This window comes from Spermophilus citellus, assembly GCF_964194105.1.
Source record: "Spermophilus citellus genome assembly, chromosome: 6".
Lineage (NCBI taxonomy): Eukaryota > Metazoa > Chordata > Mammalia > Rodentia > Sciuridae > Spermophilus > Spermophilus citellus.
The window spans coordinates 19910213-19931449 of record NC_138187.1 but is presented as its reverse complement, the minus strand read 5'-3'; the positions used below and the strand labels follow the sequence as shown (position 1 = coordinate 19931449).

General features: G+C 59.2%; 1 protein-coding gene across 4 annotated transcripts in view; it reads right to left on the bottom strand.

Annotated features, from left to right (window-relative positions):
* The window catches only part of KATNIP (katanin interacting protein), a 144661-nt gene that overhangs the window by 80118 nt on the left and 43306 nt on the right, over nt 1-21237 (bottom strand). For all 4 annotated transcript variants that reach the window (XM_081298363.1, XM_081298362.1, XM_081298364.1 and 1 more), the window contains 4 exons: nt 17820-17896; nt 11131-11273; nt 9136-9212; nt 287-418 (listed from right to left, as the gene is read on the bottom strand). In XM_081298363.1, coding sequence (XP_081154489.1) covers nt 287-418; nt 9136-9212; nt 11131-11273; nt 17820-17881 — 414 coding nt within the window. In that variant the 5' untranslated portion in view covers nt 17882-17896. The remainder of the gene's footprint in view (nt 1-286; nt 419-9135; nt 9213-11130; nt 11274-17819; nt 17897-21237) is intronic.

Below are 21237 nucleotides of genomic sequence, written 5' to 3'. Positions count from 1 at the left end.
CTTCCCCTCTGTCCTGTCTAATGTCTCTCTCTACCCACAGGTCCCCCTCGCCCTGCCAGGCCCCCTCACCCCACAGCTCCCTCTCACGGGCGGGGACTGATACCCTGACCCCGTCTACCCCAGCCCTGCTGACCGCTGACCCCAGATGCCTCTGGACACTGGTCTCTAGCTGCCAGGCGTCCAGCCCTGCTCTGTGTGAGACGGACGTCAGAATGAGGGAGGGCGGAGGTGAGGGACGGGACCCCCAGGACGCGGCACCCCTCACCTAGGATGAGGCAGCCCCTACCTGTGCACGGTCCCCAGCAGGGTCCTTTGCCTCGACAGTCACATCCTCCAAGGGCTCAAAATCTTCGGAATAGTCCAGAGGAGGCTGGAGGTGGAGCCGGGAGCCAGCTTCTGTTCGGATCTGCACGGATTTCTGTGCCGAGAAATTCAGACCGTCTCAGACCCCGGGACGCGCACCTTCATCCCGCTCGGGGGCAAGGACGGGTGCTGGGGCCGACCCCGGGGATCAGACCCAAGTGCTGCTGTGCCCTGCCTGGTACCGCGTCACGGTGGACGCTGACCTGGGCCAGCCTGGACCTCGCACAGGCCAGCGCAGCCAGGTCGGGCCACCTCGGCTCCAAAGCCCATCGTCTCTGGCCCGGCAGCGCACGCCTGGGGGCCCAGCCACTCAGGAGGCGGAGGCAGGGGGATCACGGGTTTGGGGCCTGCCTGGACAACTAGTGAGGCCCCGTCTCAAAGTCAAATACAAAATGCGAGGGGCGAGGCCCAGTGGCAGAGCCCTGGGTTCAATCCCCAGAATGGAGAAAGAAAGAGTCTACCATTTCCAACTGGAACTTGTGAAGAGTGAGTGTTCAAGAGTGTCCAGCCAGACTTTTTAAATTACCTTTTTTTGGTACCAGGGATTGAGGGACGCTCGACCACGGAGCCCCATCCCCAGCCCTATTCTGTATTTTATTTAGAGACAGGGTCTCACGGAGTTGCTCAGCGCCTCACTTTGACTGAGGCTGGCTTTGAACTCGTCATCCTCCTGCCTCAGCCTCCTGAGCCCCTGGGATCATAGGGGTGCGCCACGGCGCCAGGCTAAACAACTTATTGACGTGAACCTAGCAGTAGACCTTTAATATAGGCACTCAGCTTCTCCAACAGGCTTTGTGCTGACCTGACCCACACAGGGACACCCTGTGAATGTCCTACGGTGACCTAGGGCGTGTGACATTTCCCAGGCTTCTCAAGACTGTGGGAGCCCCTTGGGGGCCCCATCTTCCCTGTGGTGTCCCACAGACCCCTTGGCCGGGCTGGCAGGCTGTGGCAGCCCCCGTGCCCGTTTCTGTTTCCCGAACCAAGTCTGCAGACGTGCAGGTTGCAGGTCGAGCCTCCCTGCTCCGGGAGGGACACGGGGACACGGCAGGGCAGTGAGGTGTGGCTGGCAGAGGACGTGTGTCCTCGGGCTGTGCCTGAAGAGCAGGGCCAGGCTGGAGGGTGGGTGGGCGAGCTCCCTGGGGCGACCAGGAGGGGGCAGTGTGACACAGCAGTGCCCTGGAGCAGAGCTGGTGCTCCTTCCTGCCTCAGCCACAGCAGCCCTCACTGCCCCCACCCGTCAAGCCACTGTCACCCGGGTCCCTGGAGAGAGCAGCCCAAGCAGGACCTGGACTGAACCCCGGCCTCCAGAGTCCTCTGTGTGTGGACGAGACCTTCCTCCTATTCAGGTTCTTGCGGTAAAATCACACACCTGACATCCAGGCCAAAGAGCACTGCCCCCAGGGCCCAGGACCTGCAGCTCCGCCCACCTGGCTACGCCAAGAGCGTCCACCTCGGCCCTCCCTCGTTCTTCTCTGGGGCCCGTCTCCCTCCGCACACTCGGTCCACATGTGGCTCAAGGGTGGGAATGTGAGTCAGGCCTGGCCAACTGGCTCATTCTGACCCCTCACAACATGCCCTGGCCAGCTGGTTCAGGGATAGAGATGACCTCAGCCAAGAAGAAGAGCCTGGGGTCCTGCTAGAACTAGGGAGAGAAGGGGTTTTCTAGTTCATTTCCCAGGGGATACTGACTAAGGCATTCTGCCAGGAGCCACTGGAGATGATCCTGCTGCTAAAAGAGAGAAAGGAATCTGAGAGGCCAAAGCAGAGTCCTGATGGATGTATTTAGAACTCCTGGATCCAGCCACACCTGAAGCAGGAACCAGTGAAACTTTCACCTTTTTGCCTAGCTACTGTGAACAGGATTTGTTATTAGTGATGGTGTCTCGACCTTCACCTTTGCCCTGAATTCTCTTGTCCTTGGCTCATGCTGTTCTTCCAATCTCAATGTCACCTTTCCAAAGTTTCTCCATGAACCTGGCTTTGGAGATACTTTTCTGCCTACCTAACATCTGTCCTCTGCCTGATTCTACAATGTGCCCTGATGGTCACCTCCCTGCAGGTCCTTGCAGCTAGGGGTGACGAGCCCCAGGTGTGACAGAGAGGGTAGAGCTTCAGAAAACATGCTTATTTCCCTGGTGGTCACCACAGATTCAGGAGATGCAGGACTCTGCCTTCACTCTTCTTGAGTAGACTGTGGATGGGATGTTGGGAGAGGGCAGCCACCTTGCAAGAGCAAGAAAGATGGTCCAGTGGGAAAAGAGGAGGAGCCTGGGTTCCTGATGGCGTCACCCACCGGCCCCCCCAGCTGCCTGCCTCCTAAGGCCTGGTTTACAGGAGACAAGAGTGACCACAGGTCCAGCTTCCGCTGCGTGCAGCTGCGCCAACCCAGCTGACGCTCCTCCTTCAGGCCCTTGTCACTGGGGGGCAGCACAAGGGACTGAACCCAGGGGAGCTTGGCCCCTGAGCCGCATCCCCAGCACCTGGTTTTCTTTTGGGAAATCCTCTTTACTCCCAAGCCTAGTGTTTCATGTGGAACTGGGTCCCACGGGGGGGGGGGGGAGGGAGCATGGGACCCAGTAGGGTCCATCAGAGCAGGAGACGCCCTGGCCCACTGTGACTGGGTGTTCATTCTGGGGAGCGGATGGGGGGCAATAGCAGGGTGACAGGAGGTATGTGGGCAGCTGCTGGTGGCCTTGTGGTATCCCATGGGGCACAGGGGAAAGCAAAGCTGAGAGATGGAGAGGGCTCCTGTTCATGGTCTGAGCTCCTGGACCAAGCCGCACCTGAATGTAAGCTGGCAAGTAAGGGAGTCAGACGACACAGCTCAGTGGCCTCAGATTTGAATCCCAAACCAACAGAGGCGCAGGAGAGCCAGCTCCCCCCTCTGCGGACCCCAGCCTCCAGCCCAGCAGCTCTCCACGGCTGCTCATTTCAGGGGCTCCAAGCTGCAGGCACAGGTCAGCATGGCCTTAAAGCACTCAGTCAGCAGGTTCTTAGCAAGCTCTGACTGCCAACAGGGCTCCGAAGCGTGGGAAGTTTCAACAAGGAAAAAACCAAACACTTAAAAACCCATGCCCCAACCTCGGGGAGGTCACAGTGGAGACCGTGCTTAGGAAGCAGCATGTGACAAAGCAGGGCTCCCGTTAGAGTTTCTCATACCAGGGCTGGGGTAGAGCGGTAGAGTGCTGCCTACCATGTGCAAGACCCTGGGTTCCATCCTCAGCACCACATAAAACTACATAAATAATAAAGATATTATGTCCAACTACAACTGAAAAATAAATATTGTTTTAAAAAAAGAATTTCTCATACCAAGTGGCTCAGGGGTAACAAATAGGCCCGGCCTCTGCCTGCGCTCCGCCCCCAGACCTGGCGAGCCTCCCCTGCCCCCGAAGTGGGAGGAGACTGGAGCAGCCCCGCCCACACCCAGGCCAGCAGCTCCGCCCCGCCCAGGCCTCACACCCATGCTCCCTGCCTCCCACCAGCTGACCGGGCTCCGGATCAGGCGGTACTCTGGGCTAGGGGTTCTGGGCTGGGGGTTCGCAGCTGCTCTCTCCTGCCCGCTGCGTGCCAGGCCTGGGTGGACTGGCAGTGTATACCCCAGGGAGGACTGAAAACCCTTGACCCCCAAACCCCCTGATCTGCTTCACCAGCCCAAGGCCAGCTTGTCTGAGCCCCAGCCCACTCAGCCTGTCCATGCGCAGTTATAGGGATCGAGGGGTGTATGTTCAAGCTCATGGTCAAGTACAGAAAACAGCAGCGCAGGGCTGCCCCGAAGGGTTGTGCAGGTTGTGCGGTATGTCAGCGGCTCCCTTTAGAGGTGGAAGGGCTCTGCCAAGACCCGAGAGGCAGGTTGGGGGTGCAGGTCTGTCTGCCTGCGGGGACTTCTTCTTTCCGGATTTGTCTCACCTCAAAAAAAAAAAAAAAAAAAATCTTGACACTAGCACAGTCTAGGCCGTGAAGTCCCCGGGGCTGAAAGCCCGAGGCTCTGAGGGAGGTTTCCCCTTCTGTCCTCACTCAGGTGTTCAGAGCTCAGATCCAGGGGACCCAGGGAGACAGGAAGCCAGCCATGGCGGCTGAGGGAGAGGCAAGCCCTGCCTTCAGTGCAGGGAGCCTGCTGCGTGGACCTTTAAGGAAAGCCCACCCCGCGGTGGAGCTGCAGGCCGCCCCTTCACTACCAATTTAATGCCGAGAGGCTGACGTTCATCAAACCTGACAGCGTTTTGGTAAACGACGGCTCTGTTGATTAGGCCGCTGTCCACCCAAGTATCACAAGGCCGAGGGAGCCATAAATCTTAATCCACTGATGGCGGCAGAAAGATCCAGGGCCCAGGAGCAGAGGGGGAAGGACAGTAGGAACAATAACCCATCTATCACGGCCGGCCCCTGGCAGCTAGGCAGCGGGTCACAGCCCACAGCCGTCACTGCGGACTCCAGGCGCCAGAGCTGGGGTCTCGGGAGGGTCTTGGGAGAGCTGTGGGCTGTTGGGCAGAGAGGACGCCTCTGACCAGGAAGCCTCGGTTCTGTGACCTGAGGCGGCCCCTCCTGGGGGCAGCTTTGCCCACGGTGCGTCCTGATGTTGGGCGAGATCAGGGGAAGGGGCGAGTGTCCCCGGCTGGTCAGCGGGCCTGGGCGGGGGTTGGGAGGGTTTGTGAGGCTGCTGAGGAGACCGCTTGGTCTCTTCCCAGTGGGGTGGCCCCTGAGCACTTGGGACTCTGTCACCCTGACCACTCCGCCTGCCCGTGGCTGCCGAGGGCATCAGGACAGACTGCCTGTCCCCAAGACTCTGTCTCAAGGACTTCATTCCATGGAACTTCCCCCATCCCTCCACTACTCGGGGCCGGAGGACACGGATCCCGTGCTCTTCTCCTGGTGGCGACGACATGCAGCTGGGCACAGTCCCCACCAGCCACTCCAAGCCTCCTCCAGGAGAAGCTGCGGGGCCCACAGGCTGCTCTAGGGCCGCCAGGGCAGGACCTGCAGGGGACAGCCTGGCCCTGCCTGAGTCCTGCGGGCACCTGGTGCAGGCTGCCCAGCCGCAGCCCAGGCCTCGCCCCGAGCAGCCGGCGAGCCAGGAACACTGAGGCAGTGGGTGTGATGGAGGTGGCCGCTCAGGGGAAGCCAGGGGACAGGGGACCAGCAAGGAGAAAGAGTGGCTTCCAAGCCTCCCGCAGGGCTCTCCTGCTGCCCTGTCCCCTCCTGTGTCCACTCGGGAATTCCTCACATCCAAGCCTCTAAGGGCGGGGGGGCGGGGGGAGGGCTTAAGTGCGCTGGGCACAAAATAACCGGGAGGTCACGAGCCACTTGTAGGTTCAAACAGCAACTACTTTATTCCCCGAACCCAACGGGAACTCTCCAGAACTCCACAGAAAAACCGCAAGAACCAACGGGAACTCAAAAGTAGCAGGCACCCGAGGTAGCAGGAGCCGCCTTATTGCTGGACAGCAGAGGTTTATATACAACTGAATACACAGCGTGTTTCAATTTAGCATCATCTAGTTACAGCAATCAGTCACCATCCCAATAACCATGCACAGCTTAACTTGATTATCATCATCTTAATGGCTCGCCGGCTCACCTCTCAACCACTCCTTCTGGCAAAATGCCAGGCGCCATCCTGACTCAGCCGTGACTCCCAACACTTAAGGCCTTTTGTGAGCCTGACACCATCTGCCACCACACACTGGCTACCCTGCCTCGTTCACTCAGTACCCGTGTCCCTACTGTGCCCTTCACCAGGGACACTCTCCCCAGATCCTCCAGGGCCACCTCTGCTGGACGCACAGGCTTCCACTGCCTGCCCCAGTTATGTGGTCTCCGGGCGCCGCCTGCCTCCCTGTGCCCTCCCCCAGCACCGACTGGCTCCTGGCTGGCTCTCCTGCACCTCCCCACCCGCTCCTGGGAACAGCCTGGGAGAGCAGGCCGGCCTCGTTCCTGCCCTGGCCCCAGCCCCCAGGAGGCCCAACACTTCACAGGTGCTCCACAAACAGTCCCAGAACGAGTGGGGACTGGCAGGCTACAGGGACATACCAGAAGGAAGAGTTCAAGGTCCCCAGGAGGAGTCCCCCTTGCCCTCTGCCCCTCTGTCCACTGCAGCAAAGCTCGGTACTATTTACTGGCCCTTCTCGAATTTCGGCTGATGGGCTGACTGGCTGTGAGGAGGGCACTGGTACCACTCCCACCACAGTAACCAGGAAGCAAGTCCTCGGTGCCACCAGGAAGCCCAGAGCTGCGCTCTTTCCACTTCTCTGGATCCATCTGTCACCTGTCACCAGGTCCTCCTAGCTGAAGAGGCAGAGTCCCTGCCGCGGAGCCCGTGACACCACTGCCCACATTCACTCCCAGCAGCCACGAGAAGGTCCCTGCACGACAGAACCAAGGCTCAGAGAGGCACACAGCAGGGAAGCGGACCACCGACCCCTGACTCTCCAGGGTCACAGACTCTGAGCCAGGTGGGCAGCGGACCTGGGGCTGGAGAAACAGTGGCCCAGGCACGAGGACGAACCGCAGGTCCCCTGCTGCCCTGACTGGAGTGGCGGCACCTAACAGGAGGGGCCAGGCCCAGAGTCGGGGCCAGGTCTTCCTGTTTTTCAGGGAAATAGGAATCTAGATTTTTATATATAAAATCTTTTGAATTAAAAGATTAGCAAGGGACTAAGGCTTCTTTTAAAATTGTGGGGGTGCAGAAAGGTTACCTGGGGCAAGCTGGCCCAAGGGGTTTGAGGACACGGTCCCTCCACAGCCATCGACAAGCAGCAGAGATCTCGAGGGGCACTGCGCCTGCTTTGGTTCATTAAACCCCAGGACCCTGCACACGCCTGGGCCCTGGCAGGTGCCCAGAAGTGTCATTAAGTCACGGATGATTTCGTACACGCGTGCCTCCTGGCCTACTCTGCTCCCCTAGGTCTCGGGGGGTGGTACTCTCGGGACCATAGGTGGGCAGAGTGGTCTGCTGGGGAGGGACTGGCGCCCGCCTGACCCCTTCAGTCTGGTAGAGGCCAAGGAGCCAAGTCCTGTGTCCACAGGTCCCTTTGGCTCTGGTTCCGGGTGCGACTTAGGTTCAGCCAATCAGAGCCTCCCAGGACACAGCAGGAGAGGACAGGGACAGATGCTGGTGCTTCTCTGCTGAGCACACCATGCGGGTGACAGGTTTTTCTCCCGTGTCCCACCTGGACAAGGCCCCAGGGCCCTCTGGGCCCATGGTGGTGTGGGGGCTTCCTGATCCCACGCCGGGTGGTGCACTGATCCCAGGCCAGGTGGCGGTCCCTCCTGCCCAACTGTGTCTGGCCACGGGTCTCCTGGCAGGCCAGGGAGGGGCAGCTGCGCTTGCTGGACCTTGTTCCCAGAGCCTCGCTCCGAGCCACCAGCACTGGGCCCGAGCACCCAGGCCCGACCCTGCATTCCCCCGAGCAGGCTGAGCCCGACTGAGAACAGTGCAGAGGGACAATGACTGCCCCCCCCTTCAGGAAGCCAGGAATCAGCCGAGATCCGGCCTGTGAAGTGGGGGCCACGGGGGAGACTGGGGCTAATGACTCTCAGGCCAAGTCTTTTAAATTGCACAGACTCTGGGGCCAGCTGTTAAGTCACAGTCTCAGACACAAATACGGCTCTGGGTAATAGAAGGCACTTGAAACAACAGGAGAGCAACTTGAGTGGGAAGAGGAGAAAGGCCTCATTAATGAGAAATTAACAGTCATTGCTGGGGACAAAGGGAGTCTCCAGGCTGCTGCCCTGCGCCTGCGCGTTAGCCCTGAGTCAGGCAGAACGCCCCTCCACGGGGCCCCTGAGGGGCAGGTGGAGAACCAGGGTCCACTGCCCTGCTGTCCTCTCCCCTTAGTGGCCACGAGGCTCCTGCGTCTCTGGGCCTCAATTTCTGCCGAGGCTGTGCAGACAGGCTGAGCCGACGGAGCCCACGTGTGCCTTTGCCACGGGCCCATCCGCTTGGTCCAGTGTGAGAGGTGGCTGCCCATCTTGGTGAGCGCAAGATGAACACAGTAACAAGGAAACCCGGGCCGGAGCCCACCGGGGCAGCCTCGCCGGGGTGGATCCTGACCATTTGTATCTTAACGCCCCAGGCAATCTGCACATGCACCCTGTACCCGGGGCTGAGGAAGGGGTCCTGGTCCCAGGTAAGGTGTGTGTGACCTGCAGGGAGGTGTCGAGGATGACGTGGAAAGAACAGAACGCGGAGGAATGTTGTGAGTTTGTGTCTCAGTTCTGCCACTTCCTACCTGTTGACCTGGGAAAGCTCTCTGAGCCTCTGTCTCCCTCACTCCCTAAGAGGAGGGATGACAGTGGAACCCACCTATAGGTCCTCTGTGGGTGCAAAGAGGAGAAGTCACGCAGGACCTCAGGCCAAGCCTGCATCCGGGGCTAGGTGCTCAGCAATGCAGACCGCTGTCTGAGGGGTGGGGGATCAGCAGCACCCAAGTGGCACTGACTTCTAAGGGGCAGGGGCTTTGTCAATATATCCCTGGCATCTAAGACCATGCGTGGCACATAGTAGGTGCTCGATTTAATAAAAAACTGGACGAATGAGTCTTCATGAAGGGGCTGGGTCTAGCCTTCTGTCCTCCCAGTGGGGCCCAGTGCAGAGGGAGGACATGCAGCAGAGGGGACCCCATGCTGGGGGGGTCACCCCTGTCGTGCCCAGCACACCCACCCACTGCCCAAGGGCTTCTAACCCTTGACTATGTTCTGTCCCACCCTGGCCCTGCTCCAGATTCTAAGACATGAGGCCAAAGTCGGGATCTGCCTGCGTCCCCAGACCTGGTGCCATCCTCGGCGCTGGGCCTTGCGTCTTACGATGTCTTCAGCTTCTCGGAGTGGGAGTCTCCGTCCATGATCTGCACCAGAGAAGGGGAGGGAGGCTGGTGAGACACCGGCCACCAGCGTGAAACTCCACGGGAGGCCGAGGTGCGTCTCCGTGGGCGAGGCCTCCGACTGCGCATATGCCCAGCGGCCTGTCTGGGGCAGCAAGCCGGAGACCACAGGCCAGGTGTCGGGGGTAAGGGCACATCTCACCATGGAGTGACGGGACAGCGTCCAGCCAGGTCTGGCACTGTGACCCATGTAAAGAACCATGGCCAAGATGGAGAAGCTAGGGACAGGGACGGGGCGTGCGTGGGACAGATTCCCAGTGTGGGAGGGGGAGAGCGCGGCAGGTTTGCTGAATGACTGCGCATGCGGCTAGGGCGCAGAGCAGCGGGCTGTGACCTGTGCGTCCTCCTTTTCTGCCTGCTGCTGTCCTCCCTGCCGCCCAGGAGAGTCCCCGCTCCCCTCTCTGCCCGGGGCCTAGGAAGCTCAAGGGCAGGGTTTTCCCCGGGAATCTCCCGGGACCTGACTTCCCCTCTCTCTCCTTTCCTGTGGACGGTGGCTGGAGAGTGTGCCACGTCCAAGAGGCAAAGAATCAGAATATCACAAACCAAGGCCACTGCGTGCCAGGCAGTTCGCATTTTTTAAACATGTCATTAAATCCCTCTGGCAAGCCTACAAGTGGGCGTGATTAATTCCCGTTGTAAAGAAGAAGAAACTGAGGATCAGAGAGCTCACAAGTTGCCTGAGAAATCAAAGCTGGAGATTGCAGAACAGGCCTCGTTCAAGTCTCGCTTTGTCTTGTGCCAAATCCTCCTCTTAAAATCTGGTAGTATCCTGGCCTCTCAGAGGGGACTTTTCTTTTTAAATTTTTTTTCCTTTGGTACCAGGGACTGAACCTAGGGACGCTGTAGCTCTGAGCTACATTCTCAGTCTTTTTTGTTTTTTTATTTTATTTATTTTTTTAGTTGTAGTTGGACACAATACCTTTAATTTTTTTATTTATTTCTATGTGATGCTGAGGATCGAACCCAGTGCCTCGCACAACCCCAGTCCCCCTTTTTATTTTTTGAGACAGTGTTTTGCTAAGTTGCTTACGGCCTTGATAAATTGCTGAGGCTGGCCTTGAACTCGCAATCCTCCTGTCTCAGCCTCCTGAGTTGCTGGGGTTACAGGCCTGCCCAGCAAGCTGCCTGGCTTGAGGGCACTTTGGCACCGGGGGCAGGCACCTGTGTTACGTGGGCCCTGCCGATCCACTGAGTCAACCCCACACCATCTCGGTGCCTGTGCTGAGCCAGTCACAGGACAGGGAGCTTTGCCGTTACTCAAGGCATCTCGGGCTTTTTAAAAATAGGGCAGACAAAATCCACTTAAAGTATGAGGGGTGTGGATTAAGTCAACGCAGAAATGAACGGTGGAATTGGATATTAGACAGGGGTCAGGGACTAGCGCTAAGAAATATCAAGTAAAACCCAGGTATCATCAAAGTCATCCGGACACCTAGACGTGTCCTTAAACTTCTGACACCTGTGTCCCAGGAAACGTAACTAGGAATGCTTGCCCTGGCGGTGTCCGCTCCGGGGACAGGGCTGAGACCAGTTAAACAGGAAGGAGGACCCCTGGCTGGGGGGGGCACAGCGGTGGGGCAGGCACAGCAGGGTGAGGCCCGGTTCCCGCCGCCCACTGCTGGGGAAGAGGAAAGAAGAGAAAAGGGATCTCTCTCTCTCTCTCTCTGATAGTCTCTCTGGCCAAGGGCCATGGTCAACTCGGCGTGTTAACTAGTTGTGGCGGGCACAGAGCAGGCCCCCCACTCCCTGATCTTCCTTTTCTTCCTTCTCTCTCCTTTTGCCCTCGTGGTGCTGCTGGGTGGCACCCAGGCCTCACGCGTGCTGCCAGCCTGGACCCTGGGCTCCCCGCCAGCCCTGCTGCCCGGCCCGGGGCTGTGCTCACCAAGCGGGCCCTCAGCGTGCGCGGCCTTCCACGGGGACGTCCTGGGCGCCGAGTTGGCCCCGTTGACGTAGACGGAGAAGCCCTGCTCCAGGTGCTCCAGCCTCAGCTGCACGGGGTCCTTGGCTCTCAGCTGCCTCAGGATCCTGCAGGAGAGATGGTCGCGGGTCATCTGAGCCCCACTGCCCCAGGCCAGAGGTGAGCTGCTTGAGGAACGGGGACCGAGGGGACACTGATGGGGGGCTGTGCCCAGCTGGTCACCTACAACAGCCCCTGAGGCCGTTTCACACGCGGGGAAGCAGTGTGGGGCCTGCAGGGGACGTTCTGCCAGGGTTCTGGGGCTCAAATGCACATCAGCGACACTGAGCACACGCAGCCCCCACCCTGGTGGCTGACACAGAAAGGAGGCCGTTCCCTGTCACACACAGCTGGGTCTCAGAGACCACCACCTTTGTGCCCGTTTACGTCCTGTGAAGAGCAACGTTATCAGATGAGTGACTAAACGGGCCTAGGGTGGAGGTCCCTGTGGGAGGCCTCTCATGTGACACGGCTCATCCGGAAATAGCCTTTACAGACGGGGCAGTCTAGTTTTATTTTCTTGAGTGAATATATGTGTTCCCGGTCACCCCCGATATCTCAGGTGCCACCATTTCATGCCCCAGTGAGGCTGAAATACGTCAGTGGGGGCGCTGGCTCATGATGGATGATATGTCACACCCCTTGGCATGAGTGTGGCCAGGTCTCCGGGTGAGCTATCCCTGGGCCCCGCCTCACATTTCACACCTGGCCTTGACACGCTCCTGACACTGCATTGCCACCAACCACACAGTGTCCTTGTCAGCCCTGCCAGAACTGCAGCCACGGGAGGCCAGACTCTGCAGAACCTTCACAAGCACCTCCACACGCCCGCAGCTTGGCCAGATTGACATAGAAAACCAACTTTCAGACTGCAAATATGGACCTGCCAAGTCAGAAAAAGATACATTTTCAAAAATAACTGCCATCAGACAGGTGCGGTGGCGCACACTTGTAATCCCGGCAGCTTGGGAGGCTGAGGCAGGAGGATTGCAAGTTCAAGGCCTCAGCAACTTAGTAAGATCCCAAGCAACTTAGTGAGACCCTGTCTCAAAATAAAACATAAGAAGGGCTGGGGGTGTGGCTCAGTGGTTAAATGCCCCTGGGTTCAAGCCCTGGCACCAAAATAATTAATAATGATTAATAATAATAATAATAATAATAGCAATCACATAAAACGTGAGCACTGCGGGGATCCGGTCAGCCAGGCAGGGAGCCGCCCCACTTCCCTCCCCTGGGTCCCCTCATGGACTCAAGCCTCCAGAGACCCTGCGGAGGCCCAGGGGAGGGAGGCTGGGCAGCTCAAGATGCCCATCTGTTGTCATCCCCACTTAACAGGTGAAAAACTGAGGTCCAGAGAGGACCAGCAACCAGCCCAACATCACCCAGCTGGTTGGTGGTGGGGTTAGGATACAAGTTTAGGCGATGGCTAAACCAGAGTTGTTACCCAAAGACCTCTTCTAAGGTGAGGAGACGATGCTGAGACGGGCAAACTTAGCCATTGCTGGAAACTCACAGAAGGTTCTTGGAAGAAAGACGGAAATCTAGCCAACGTCATACACCTGGTGCTGCCCGGCAAGCTCCCGCCAGCCGGTTACTCCCGAGAGCCACCCTGGGCAAGGAGACGGCTTCAGACAAAGCCCTGAAGATCGCCCAAACTTCCAACCCGGGGAGGGAGAAGTCCGGGTGTCGTGGAGACCTAATAACTGCCAAGACCCGGGGAAAGACGGGGCTTTCTGTGACCTCTCTACAGGCTGGGGGGAGGGGGATGGCACGATACAAAGGGCCTAGGTACAAGTGTAAATTTGGGGGCAAAAAAAGCGTCTGAGGGCCTAGAGAGGACGGTGACAGAGGGAGACTTCAGTCGAGGGGGAGGCAGGCGTGGCGCTGGGGCGATGTCTTTGTTTTCTGTTTAAGTCCCTGTAGCGGGTCACACATCCATCTTGTCACCACGGTGGCAGGGGCATTTATTAGGACTCTTATCTCCTGCCAGCTGGGAGCCTGGGAGGCGCCTGATTGTTAGGCAACGACAGAAACAGAGGCAAACACAAGTCACCAGGAGACGCTGTCCCCAGATGCCAGGCAGCTCGGGGAGCAAGGGATCAAGGGATGCTGGCCCTGCGCGGTGGAGGGAGCAGCCCGCTGCCCTCCCTGGGCCCAGGGCCTCGGATGCCGCGGCTGCAGCCTCCCGTCCCGGGACCTGGGGCTGGGCTGCACGTACGTCTCTGCGCAGGCAGGATGATTTATGAAAACATGGATCATGAAGCTGATAAATTAGGAGACAATTATTCAGACGGTGAAAGGAATTGCTAAAGGAACGCCCCACCCCCTGTAGCCAGCGACAGTCAGGTGGCATCAGGGAAAAGGACTTTCTCAAAAATTGATGGGCTACTTTGCATAAAAAGCTGTCCAAGGTGGGGGATTTGGATAAATCGGATCGGTTCCCGCCCCGTCCAACACCCAGTCCCCGGCTGGCACGCCTGTGATCAGCAGCTCAGGAGGCAGGAGGATTCAGAGTTCAAGGCCAGCCTCAGCCAAAGCGAGGCCCTAAGCAACTCAATGAGACCCTGTGTCTAAATAAAACACAAAATAGGGCTGGGGATGGGGCTCGGAGCAGAGTGGCCCTGAGTTCAATGCCCAGGACCAAAAAAATCCCAGGCCTGCCCACCAGCTGGCCACGGCCTCTAGGCTCTCTCACGACCCCTGTCACTACGGACTTGTGCTATGGCTTCGTCTGCATGCTTGGCTCTTGTCCCTCCTCGCCCACCGAAGGCGAGCGCCTGGGCACAGGCATCGTCCCGCCAGCGGTGCTGCCTACAGTGAGGACCGCAGGAAGCTCTCAAGGGCTCCTTCTAGAACCAGTCGCCCAGGGAACTGCAGGCCTAGCAGGAACGCACAGGAGCACCCGACCCACAGCTGCCACCCACCGTGGGCACACCACAGCCGCGGGTCCCACCTCATGCTCATGGTGGCCTCTGGGTCACCGGCACCTAGGGCCCCAGTGCCCTGTGGGGAGGCGCAGGCCCCAAGTTGAGAGTGCAGGGCCCGGGGTGGTGGGGGGAGCAAGGCTGGGCCCGGGCACTGCCAGAACTGGGGGCTTGGGGAGCGTCCCCTCCTCAGGGGCCAGCAGCGCAGGGACATGGTGAGGACACAGAAGCACAAAGGACAGCTGCACTGTTGCTCCTGGGACCGCAGCGTGGGGGATGGGGCTCCTGACTGAACTGTGGTCCCTGGGCCATTCGAGGCCAAGGACTGAGGTCCAGCCACATGGCTCTCGGGACCTTTGTTACCTCAAGGGTGGACCTGAGGGACCCTCCAAGGGTCAGCTCTCTGCCTGTGTCCTGGGGAGAAGGCGAGTTTGAGATGAGGAGCGGGGAGAACGGCAAACGGTGACATGGGCACAGGCTGCCCAGCCTCCCAGCGCCCGTCCCCTGCGTCCTTCAGTGGATGAGTTTAAGGGTCATCCTGCCTGAGACCCAGGGCCAGGGAAGCCGCCCGCGTTCGCCCGCCCTGTCCCCACTCTGCCTCCACTGCAGGGCTCAGGGGACTCTGGAGGGGCCATGAGCCCAGCGCTGAAGGACAAAGGGGGGCGGGGCCTGGGTCCTGCAGGGCCTGCATGTCCTAGATGCCACCTCAGAGCAAGTGCTGGGCCGGGTGGGGAGCCCAGGGCTGCAGGCGCTGCCAGGCTCCCATCTCCCCTTCCCACCAGGGCCCAATGCCTCCTCTGGGCACCTAGAGTCCATGCTGACACCTTCCTGGCTGGGCTGAGGACACCACGGGGTCAGTGACGGCAGCACCTGGGGCTGGCCTGAGGCCCCGGGCAGGTCCCGCCTCCCTTCCTCCTGCCTGACCCTCCTCCGCCCTGGGCACGCTTTCCTCTGACAACCCTTCCCCAGGACCAGACAGTACCATCGCTGTCCATCGGGTCTGGTGAACAAAGCTGGGTCCCCCATGACCCACAGCAGCCCCTCTGCCGTCCCCTCTTCAATGCAAGTGCCGTGACCTTTCCAGCCACCCAGAGCTTAGCCCTTGGGTCACTCTGATGGCTCTTTCATGACTCCCACTGGGCGTGATGACACCCTGCATGCGGCTGGATGACCAGGGTCACTAAGGCGGCTGGGAGGGGGGAGCAGTGGTCACTCTACGCCTCCTCCCCACCTAAGTCCCCTCCTGGGGCACAGGACAACTTTCTGCTGCTTCTGGCATGGTGACAGGCAGGGGGCTCTTCCACACACAGACCTGGACTCCCGTGGGAAAAGCCCACTCCTCTTGCTCCAGTGGCTTGGGGGGAACTGACTCTGCGCCTGCCTCAGTGACCCCTCCCCAGACGTGGGGGTGGTCGCTCTAGTGGGGACTGGAGCCAAGCCGAGCCCATGGCAGCCTCAGCACTTTCGCTAAGAGAACTGGGAAAGAAATGCCGTCTTCCTTTCGAGGTGGGATGTAAACTGAGGCTTCACTGGTGGCCTGAGCCTTGGCCAGGGAAGTCCCCACCTGAGAATGACCCACAAGGGGAAAGAGAGGAAGAGATGGAGAATGACCGACTGCAGTGACATAGGGCAAGCCCCTGGATCCAGCCATACCTGAAACCTTGATTTCATGAGCTAGAAGTTTCCTAGTTGTTAAATCCACTTCACCTTGGCTTCCGCCCTTTACCACCTAGAGTCTGGGCGTCCTCCCTGAGCCAGGTAACGCCGGGCCCTGAGAGGGGCTCGCGAACATCCTGCTGAGTGACTGTCAGAACAAGGTCACCTGGTGCCTGCTCGCTCCCTTCTGGGGTTCCAGGCCACCCTGCTGAACAGCGGGGTGTCATCTCCCCGAGGCCTGAGTAAGGCTCAGATGCTGGTTTTCTGCCGTCCATAGACCTGGTCTCCAGGTAAATTGGTTTAGTCCCTATTTAGTAACGCAGGGGGCTGGCAGCTGGGGGGTGCCCTCCCTGCGGTTACTTTTGACAACAGAGTGCTGCCAGCTGCACCACCTCCCGGCTTGCGAGAGACCCTGGTGTCCCCTCTGTGGCGCCCACTTGGTCCCCTGTACAATGGGCGTCATCACCCGTCTGCCTGGCTGGTTGGACGTGTCGGGCTGTGGTGCTGGCCACGGGGTTGGACTCGGCAAAGTGCCCCCAGGCCCCCACCCACGGCCGGGGCGCCCCCTCTCCACGGGTCGCGAGACCTTCCACCCAGCTCCGCCTCTCGTTTCCTGCCACCATTCGCTCCCTCCTGGTAGCAGCCCCAGGTGGCCGTGCTCAGTGCCCACGGGCTCCGGCTGCCTGTGGCGCTGACCTTGGTTCTGGAAACCGTCCTGCGGGCTCGGGTCGGCACCTCTTTGGTGGCACATATTGACCCCCTGATTCATGAGGCACAATTTGCTCATAAGGAACTGTGACACTGTCCCCACGAGTCCCGTGGAGATGATGAAGCCATCACCCCCGTGTCCAAGGCCCCTCCCGCCTGGCGAACCTGGGTGAAAACACCCGCCCCACCCGCCAATGACCCTAAGAGCCACCGCGGCCTCACCGGGGCCTTCCGCTGTTCCAGTTGAGGTCGCCCTGGATGGGGGGAGATGAGGGTGCCACCTGGGCACCAGGACACTGCCTGGCACCTCTGGCTGGACCTGGAGAGTTCACCCAGACGCTCTCCACAGAGAGGCGCCATCACTAGGGGGCATCTGGGTGCGAGGGCGGGCGTTGCCATAGAAACAAGGCTCTTACTGGATGCCAAACTAGGACGCAGGGACTCCCCCATGCCACGAGAACTTGCTCCACACAGCACGCCACCAGGGGTCCTGGTGACACACACTGGAGTCCAGCCAGCCCGACCTAGACCACCTGCAGGAGGACAGCCTCCCGGCCTCCCCTGCCTGCCCCCAGGGCACAGAGGCCCATGTGCCCCGCCCTCCCGGCCCGACTGGCCTGGGCACTCTCCCATTGGCACTGTAATGTGGACACGTCACCAACCCCTAAAGCCCAGGGGATTTCACACAGATTCTGGCAAACCTGGAGGACCTGGACCCTGTGGCCCGTGTCCCCACAGAGGACAGTTGGCCTGAGCTGAGCAGCGTGGGTGGGATAGCTCCGGGTGCCACTGTCACCTCCAGTCAGCCTCACCTCCGCCCGGCCCAGACCCACACGGTGCTTGGCTCTGCGGATGGACCAAGGAGGGACACACGCAGGCCACCACAGCTCTTTAGACCCACCACCCGCTCTGACCTTGACCTGAGAGGTTTCTCAGGAAGCAGAACCGAGGAGTCAACCTCGGCCCCACTGACCCTCAACACAGACAGAACCCCGTCCACCTTGACGTAACACAGGTCAGGTGTCACGGGCTGTCACAGCCTGTGCGGTGGCAGCCTGGGCTGCTGAGGTGACTGTGGCACAGTCCCTGCGGCCTTCTCCTGACTCACGGTCCCCAGAACAGAGGCCCACGGCAGCCCCCCTCCCCCACCAAGCAGGCTGCCCAGGCTCCGTCACAAGATGCAGTGGCCCCAGGGAGGGGAGGGACAGGGCTGGGGCTGCAGGGGGTAGTCCAGCCCTGAGCGGGGACGTGGCCGCCCTCCCTGGCTGACAAACCTGAACGGGTTTCTATGTGGCTGGACGAGGGCCGCCGGGCGGCTGCACTTACCGGTTCCTCTGCTGAAGCAATATTAAATACTCATCGTGCCTCTCATCAAAGTCTGTCACCATGTCCTTAGTGTCACCCTGAAAGGAAGAAACAGAGCGGCGTGACAGCGGAATGCAGGGACGCCTTCACTGAGACCAGCGCAGCCGAGAGGCAGAGGCTGAGAGGCAGAGGCCGGGCTCCCTGGGCACGTCGCTCGGGCGACCCAGGGCCCCAGAGACCGTCTGAGGGCCCAGAGGCCTTCGACACGCGCAACTTCCACCGTCGACCAAGGGGGCAGGTTCCCGGGCTGGCTCCTGTCCATTCCTCGTGTGCCTCTAAAGTCAGGGGCCTGCCCTGCCCTGGGCCTTAGCCGTCTCTTCTCTCAGTGCTCATGATGTAGGGACCTGGACTGCGTGTCCAGGTGCAGCCCAGGCCAGCTGTTCAAAGGGGACCTCGTGCTCTCTTGGCCACTGCAAGAGGAACGCTGCTCATCACACACACCGTGGCCGTTACAGAAATAGATGCCCTGAGAGCGAGGGCCATGAGGGGACAGCGGCCACCTGCACCTCCGCTTGTGGGGACAGGGCTCTGTGGGAAACCACTCGGTCCCCTGCTTCCTTCCGTGCCTCTGAAGTTCTCTGTGCTCCTCTTGGGTCACGTGGTCTCAGCTCAGAAGCCCATCAACATGGAGCTGCCCTTGGCCACAGCCAAGTCCTGGTTTAGGGGTGGAAATGACCAAGTCCGTCTGGGACTTTGATGATCCCTAAGGAAGGAGCTGCCCTCTTTCCCCTGGGGAGCTGGGCAGGTGACGTGCAGGACTGGAACAGCCTGAGAATAAAGCCAATTAAGAAGACAGCAGATCCAAGAGACAGAGAGACGCAGGTTCCTAACGACATCATTTGAGTCCCTGGATCCACCCAGGCCTGAAGAATGATCTGGACGATACATTCGTGGCTTTAAAACTCCAGCTGAGCCTCTGTCCTGTCTTACAGATTTTAAGTAATGAACCATGATCTGACCACCAGAGACAAGCCCTGATACAATTATCACTGCTTTACGGAGGAACGATTAATGTGTGATACCTAGATACATGTCAAGGGACACACGCAGGCGCGAGTCAAGCCTCGGTTATCATTTGATGATATTCCTCTGGATGCTCTCCTATGCTCACAGCATACACAGACGTGTGCACACACACGCACGCACACACAGACACACACACACACACTCGCACGCAGACACGCACACACAGACACACACACACAGACACACACACGCACACACACACATGTTCTTGTAAACAAAAAGGAGGTCACACTACAAACATATAATCTGTAAACAGCTTTGTGATTTGCTGCTTCTTAAATAACTTTTTGACAAGAGATGGATTAAACATACAGTGTCAACTTGGTGTTGGTCACAAGTGACAGAGATCAAGATCTCTGTAATTGGCAAAGACGGCATTTGTTTGTGTGGGAGTCCTTCTCATCATCAGGGGAAGGAGAAAAAGAAAGGAATTTCCACCATTCTCTTCTTATCGTCCCCAAATCTGTTTTAACCCTATTAGTCTACAGGAACCCTCCCTCAGGGGGACCTGGGGCCACCTCAGATGGTCCCCACCCTGTGATGGTTTGGCTTTAGCGATGCACAACTGTTCTGTCTCTCAATTTCAGTTCAGTGGTCAATGAACTCCTCGAGACACTCAGCACCTGGTTAGGAACCAGGTTTTATAGATGGGGTGAGATGGTCTCACCCAGATGAAGGCTGGTGTTCAACTTCCCAGCAGGTTCACGGCAGGCGGGGCTAAGTCATGGTGGTTGCTGGGTTAGGCGTATCAGATGCATTTCCTTTTTCTTTCTTTTTGGTACCAGGGATTGAACCCAGGGGGGCTTAACCACTGAGCCACATCCCCTTCCCTTTTTAATATTTTATTTAGAGACAGGGTCTCATTAAGTTGCCTAGGGCCTCACTAAACTGCTGGGGCTGGCTTTGAACTCACGATCCTCCTGCCTCAGCCTCCTGAGCTGCTGGGATTCCGGGCCAGCGCCAGCTGCCCAGCCTAAGTGCGTTTTCAATAATGGTATTTTCAACTTCGATGGACTTATTGGGGTGTAGCCCCCTGTAAGTGGGGGCGCCCTGTGTAATGCTCTTCTCTCCTCCTCCTCCTCGGTGGCTCTGGGCTGTGGGGACTTACTGCTGACCTTGGTGCTGCTTCTGGTGGCCCTTTGCCTGACCTCTGCTGTGCACGGTCAGTGTCTGTCTGTCTCCCTCTGCCTTCACTTCTCCCTCCAGTTACAAAAAGTAGGGTCCTCTGGTGGGGATCCCAGAGTCCTCCTAGGGCAGCTGATGGCCCGATGCCCCTCCTCCTCCCACGTGCTGTAGGCCCCGGACGCTGCTATCTGCTTCTCTTTCCTGTCTGCCTCTCCCCTGACCCCCTCTCTCCAGAGCCACGGGGAGCAGGACGCACTGCGGCCCCCTGTCCTCCTCTCCTGACGTCTGTGGCTCCTCTGAGTCTCCCTGGGCCCTGCCAGCTAACCTGGCCAACCAGGACCGTGCCATCGTAAGAAAGTTACCAGAGTCGTTTAAAGACAACTGGCAGTAGTCGCGGGCTCCCTGACCTCTCTGGCCTCCTGAGGTGCCCACACAGGCTGCTCTGTCCTCCCTGGCTCTGGGAACCCGCCTCATCCTGAGGGTTTGGAAGGCACAGGAGGCCTCAGCCCTCAGGAGCGGCGGCTGCAGGGCGCTGGCTCTGGGGAGAAGGCTCAGCGCCATCCAGAAGGACGACGTGTGTGACGAGGACCCTTCACGGGGCATTTCCATAGACATGAGTCTCCTCTGATCTCCACGGCGACTCTCGCAGTGGTCATTATTGCCCCATTTAGGGGACAAGGAAATGCATCTGTACGTCTTCCCGGAACACAGATCCCTCCACCGCAATTTACATGACCATTTTGAAACACCGAAATGACCGCGGATACATTATGGGATGGAATGAAACATTTGATGGCATTTTTAGAAGAAATAGGGACTTCAAAGAGTCCAAGTCTGTGCTGGGCTGGGCTGGCTTTCTCCCCACCCGCCAGGGTGAGCATCTAACTCTCCTGTGCCAGGAGGGAGATGTCATTAGGAAGACTGGAGGGACAAGGCCAGCCAGCCAGCCTTGCTGCTTCTCGAATGCTGATGTGACAGAGCACCTGGGCGTGTGGATCCGACTCCGCGGGCCTGGGAGGGGCCCAAGGGCACAGTTCAGACAAGCTCCTGGTCTGGCCTGGGGACCACACTTAGAGGAGCGAGGCCCGCACTAGCCAGCATGACCCCTCGCTCTTCTCCTGACCACCACCCGGTCAGCTGGTCTCTGAGCTGGCCTGGGGAACATGAGCTCTGAGTGCTCGCCCGGCTCCACGTCACAGTGCGGCCACCTCGCTTCTCTGTCGACACA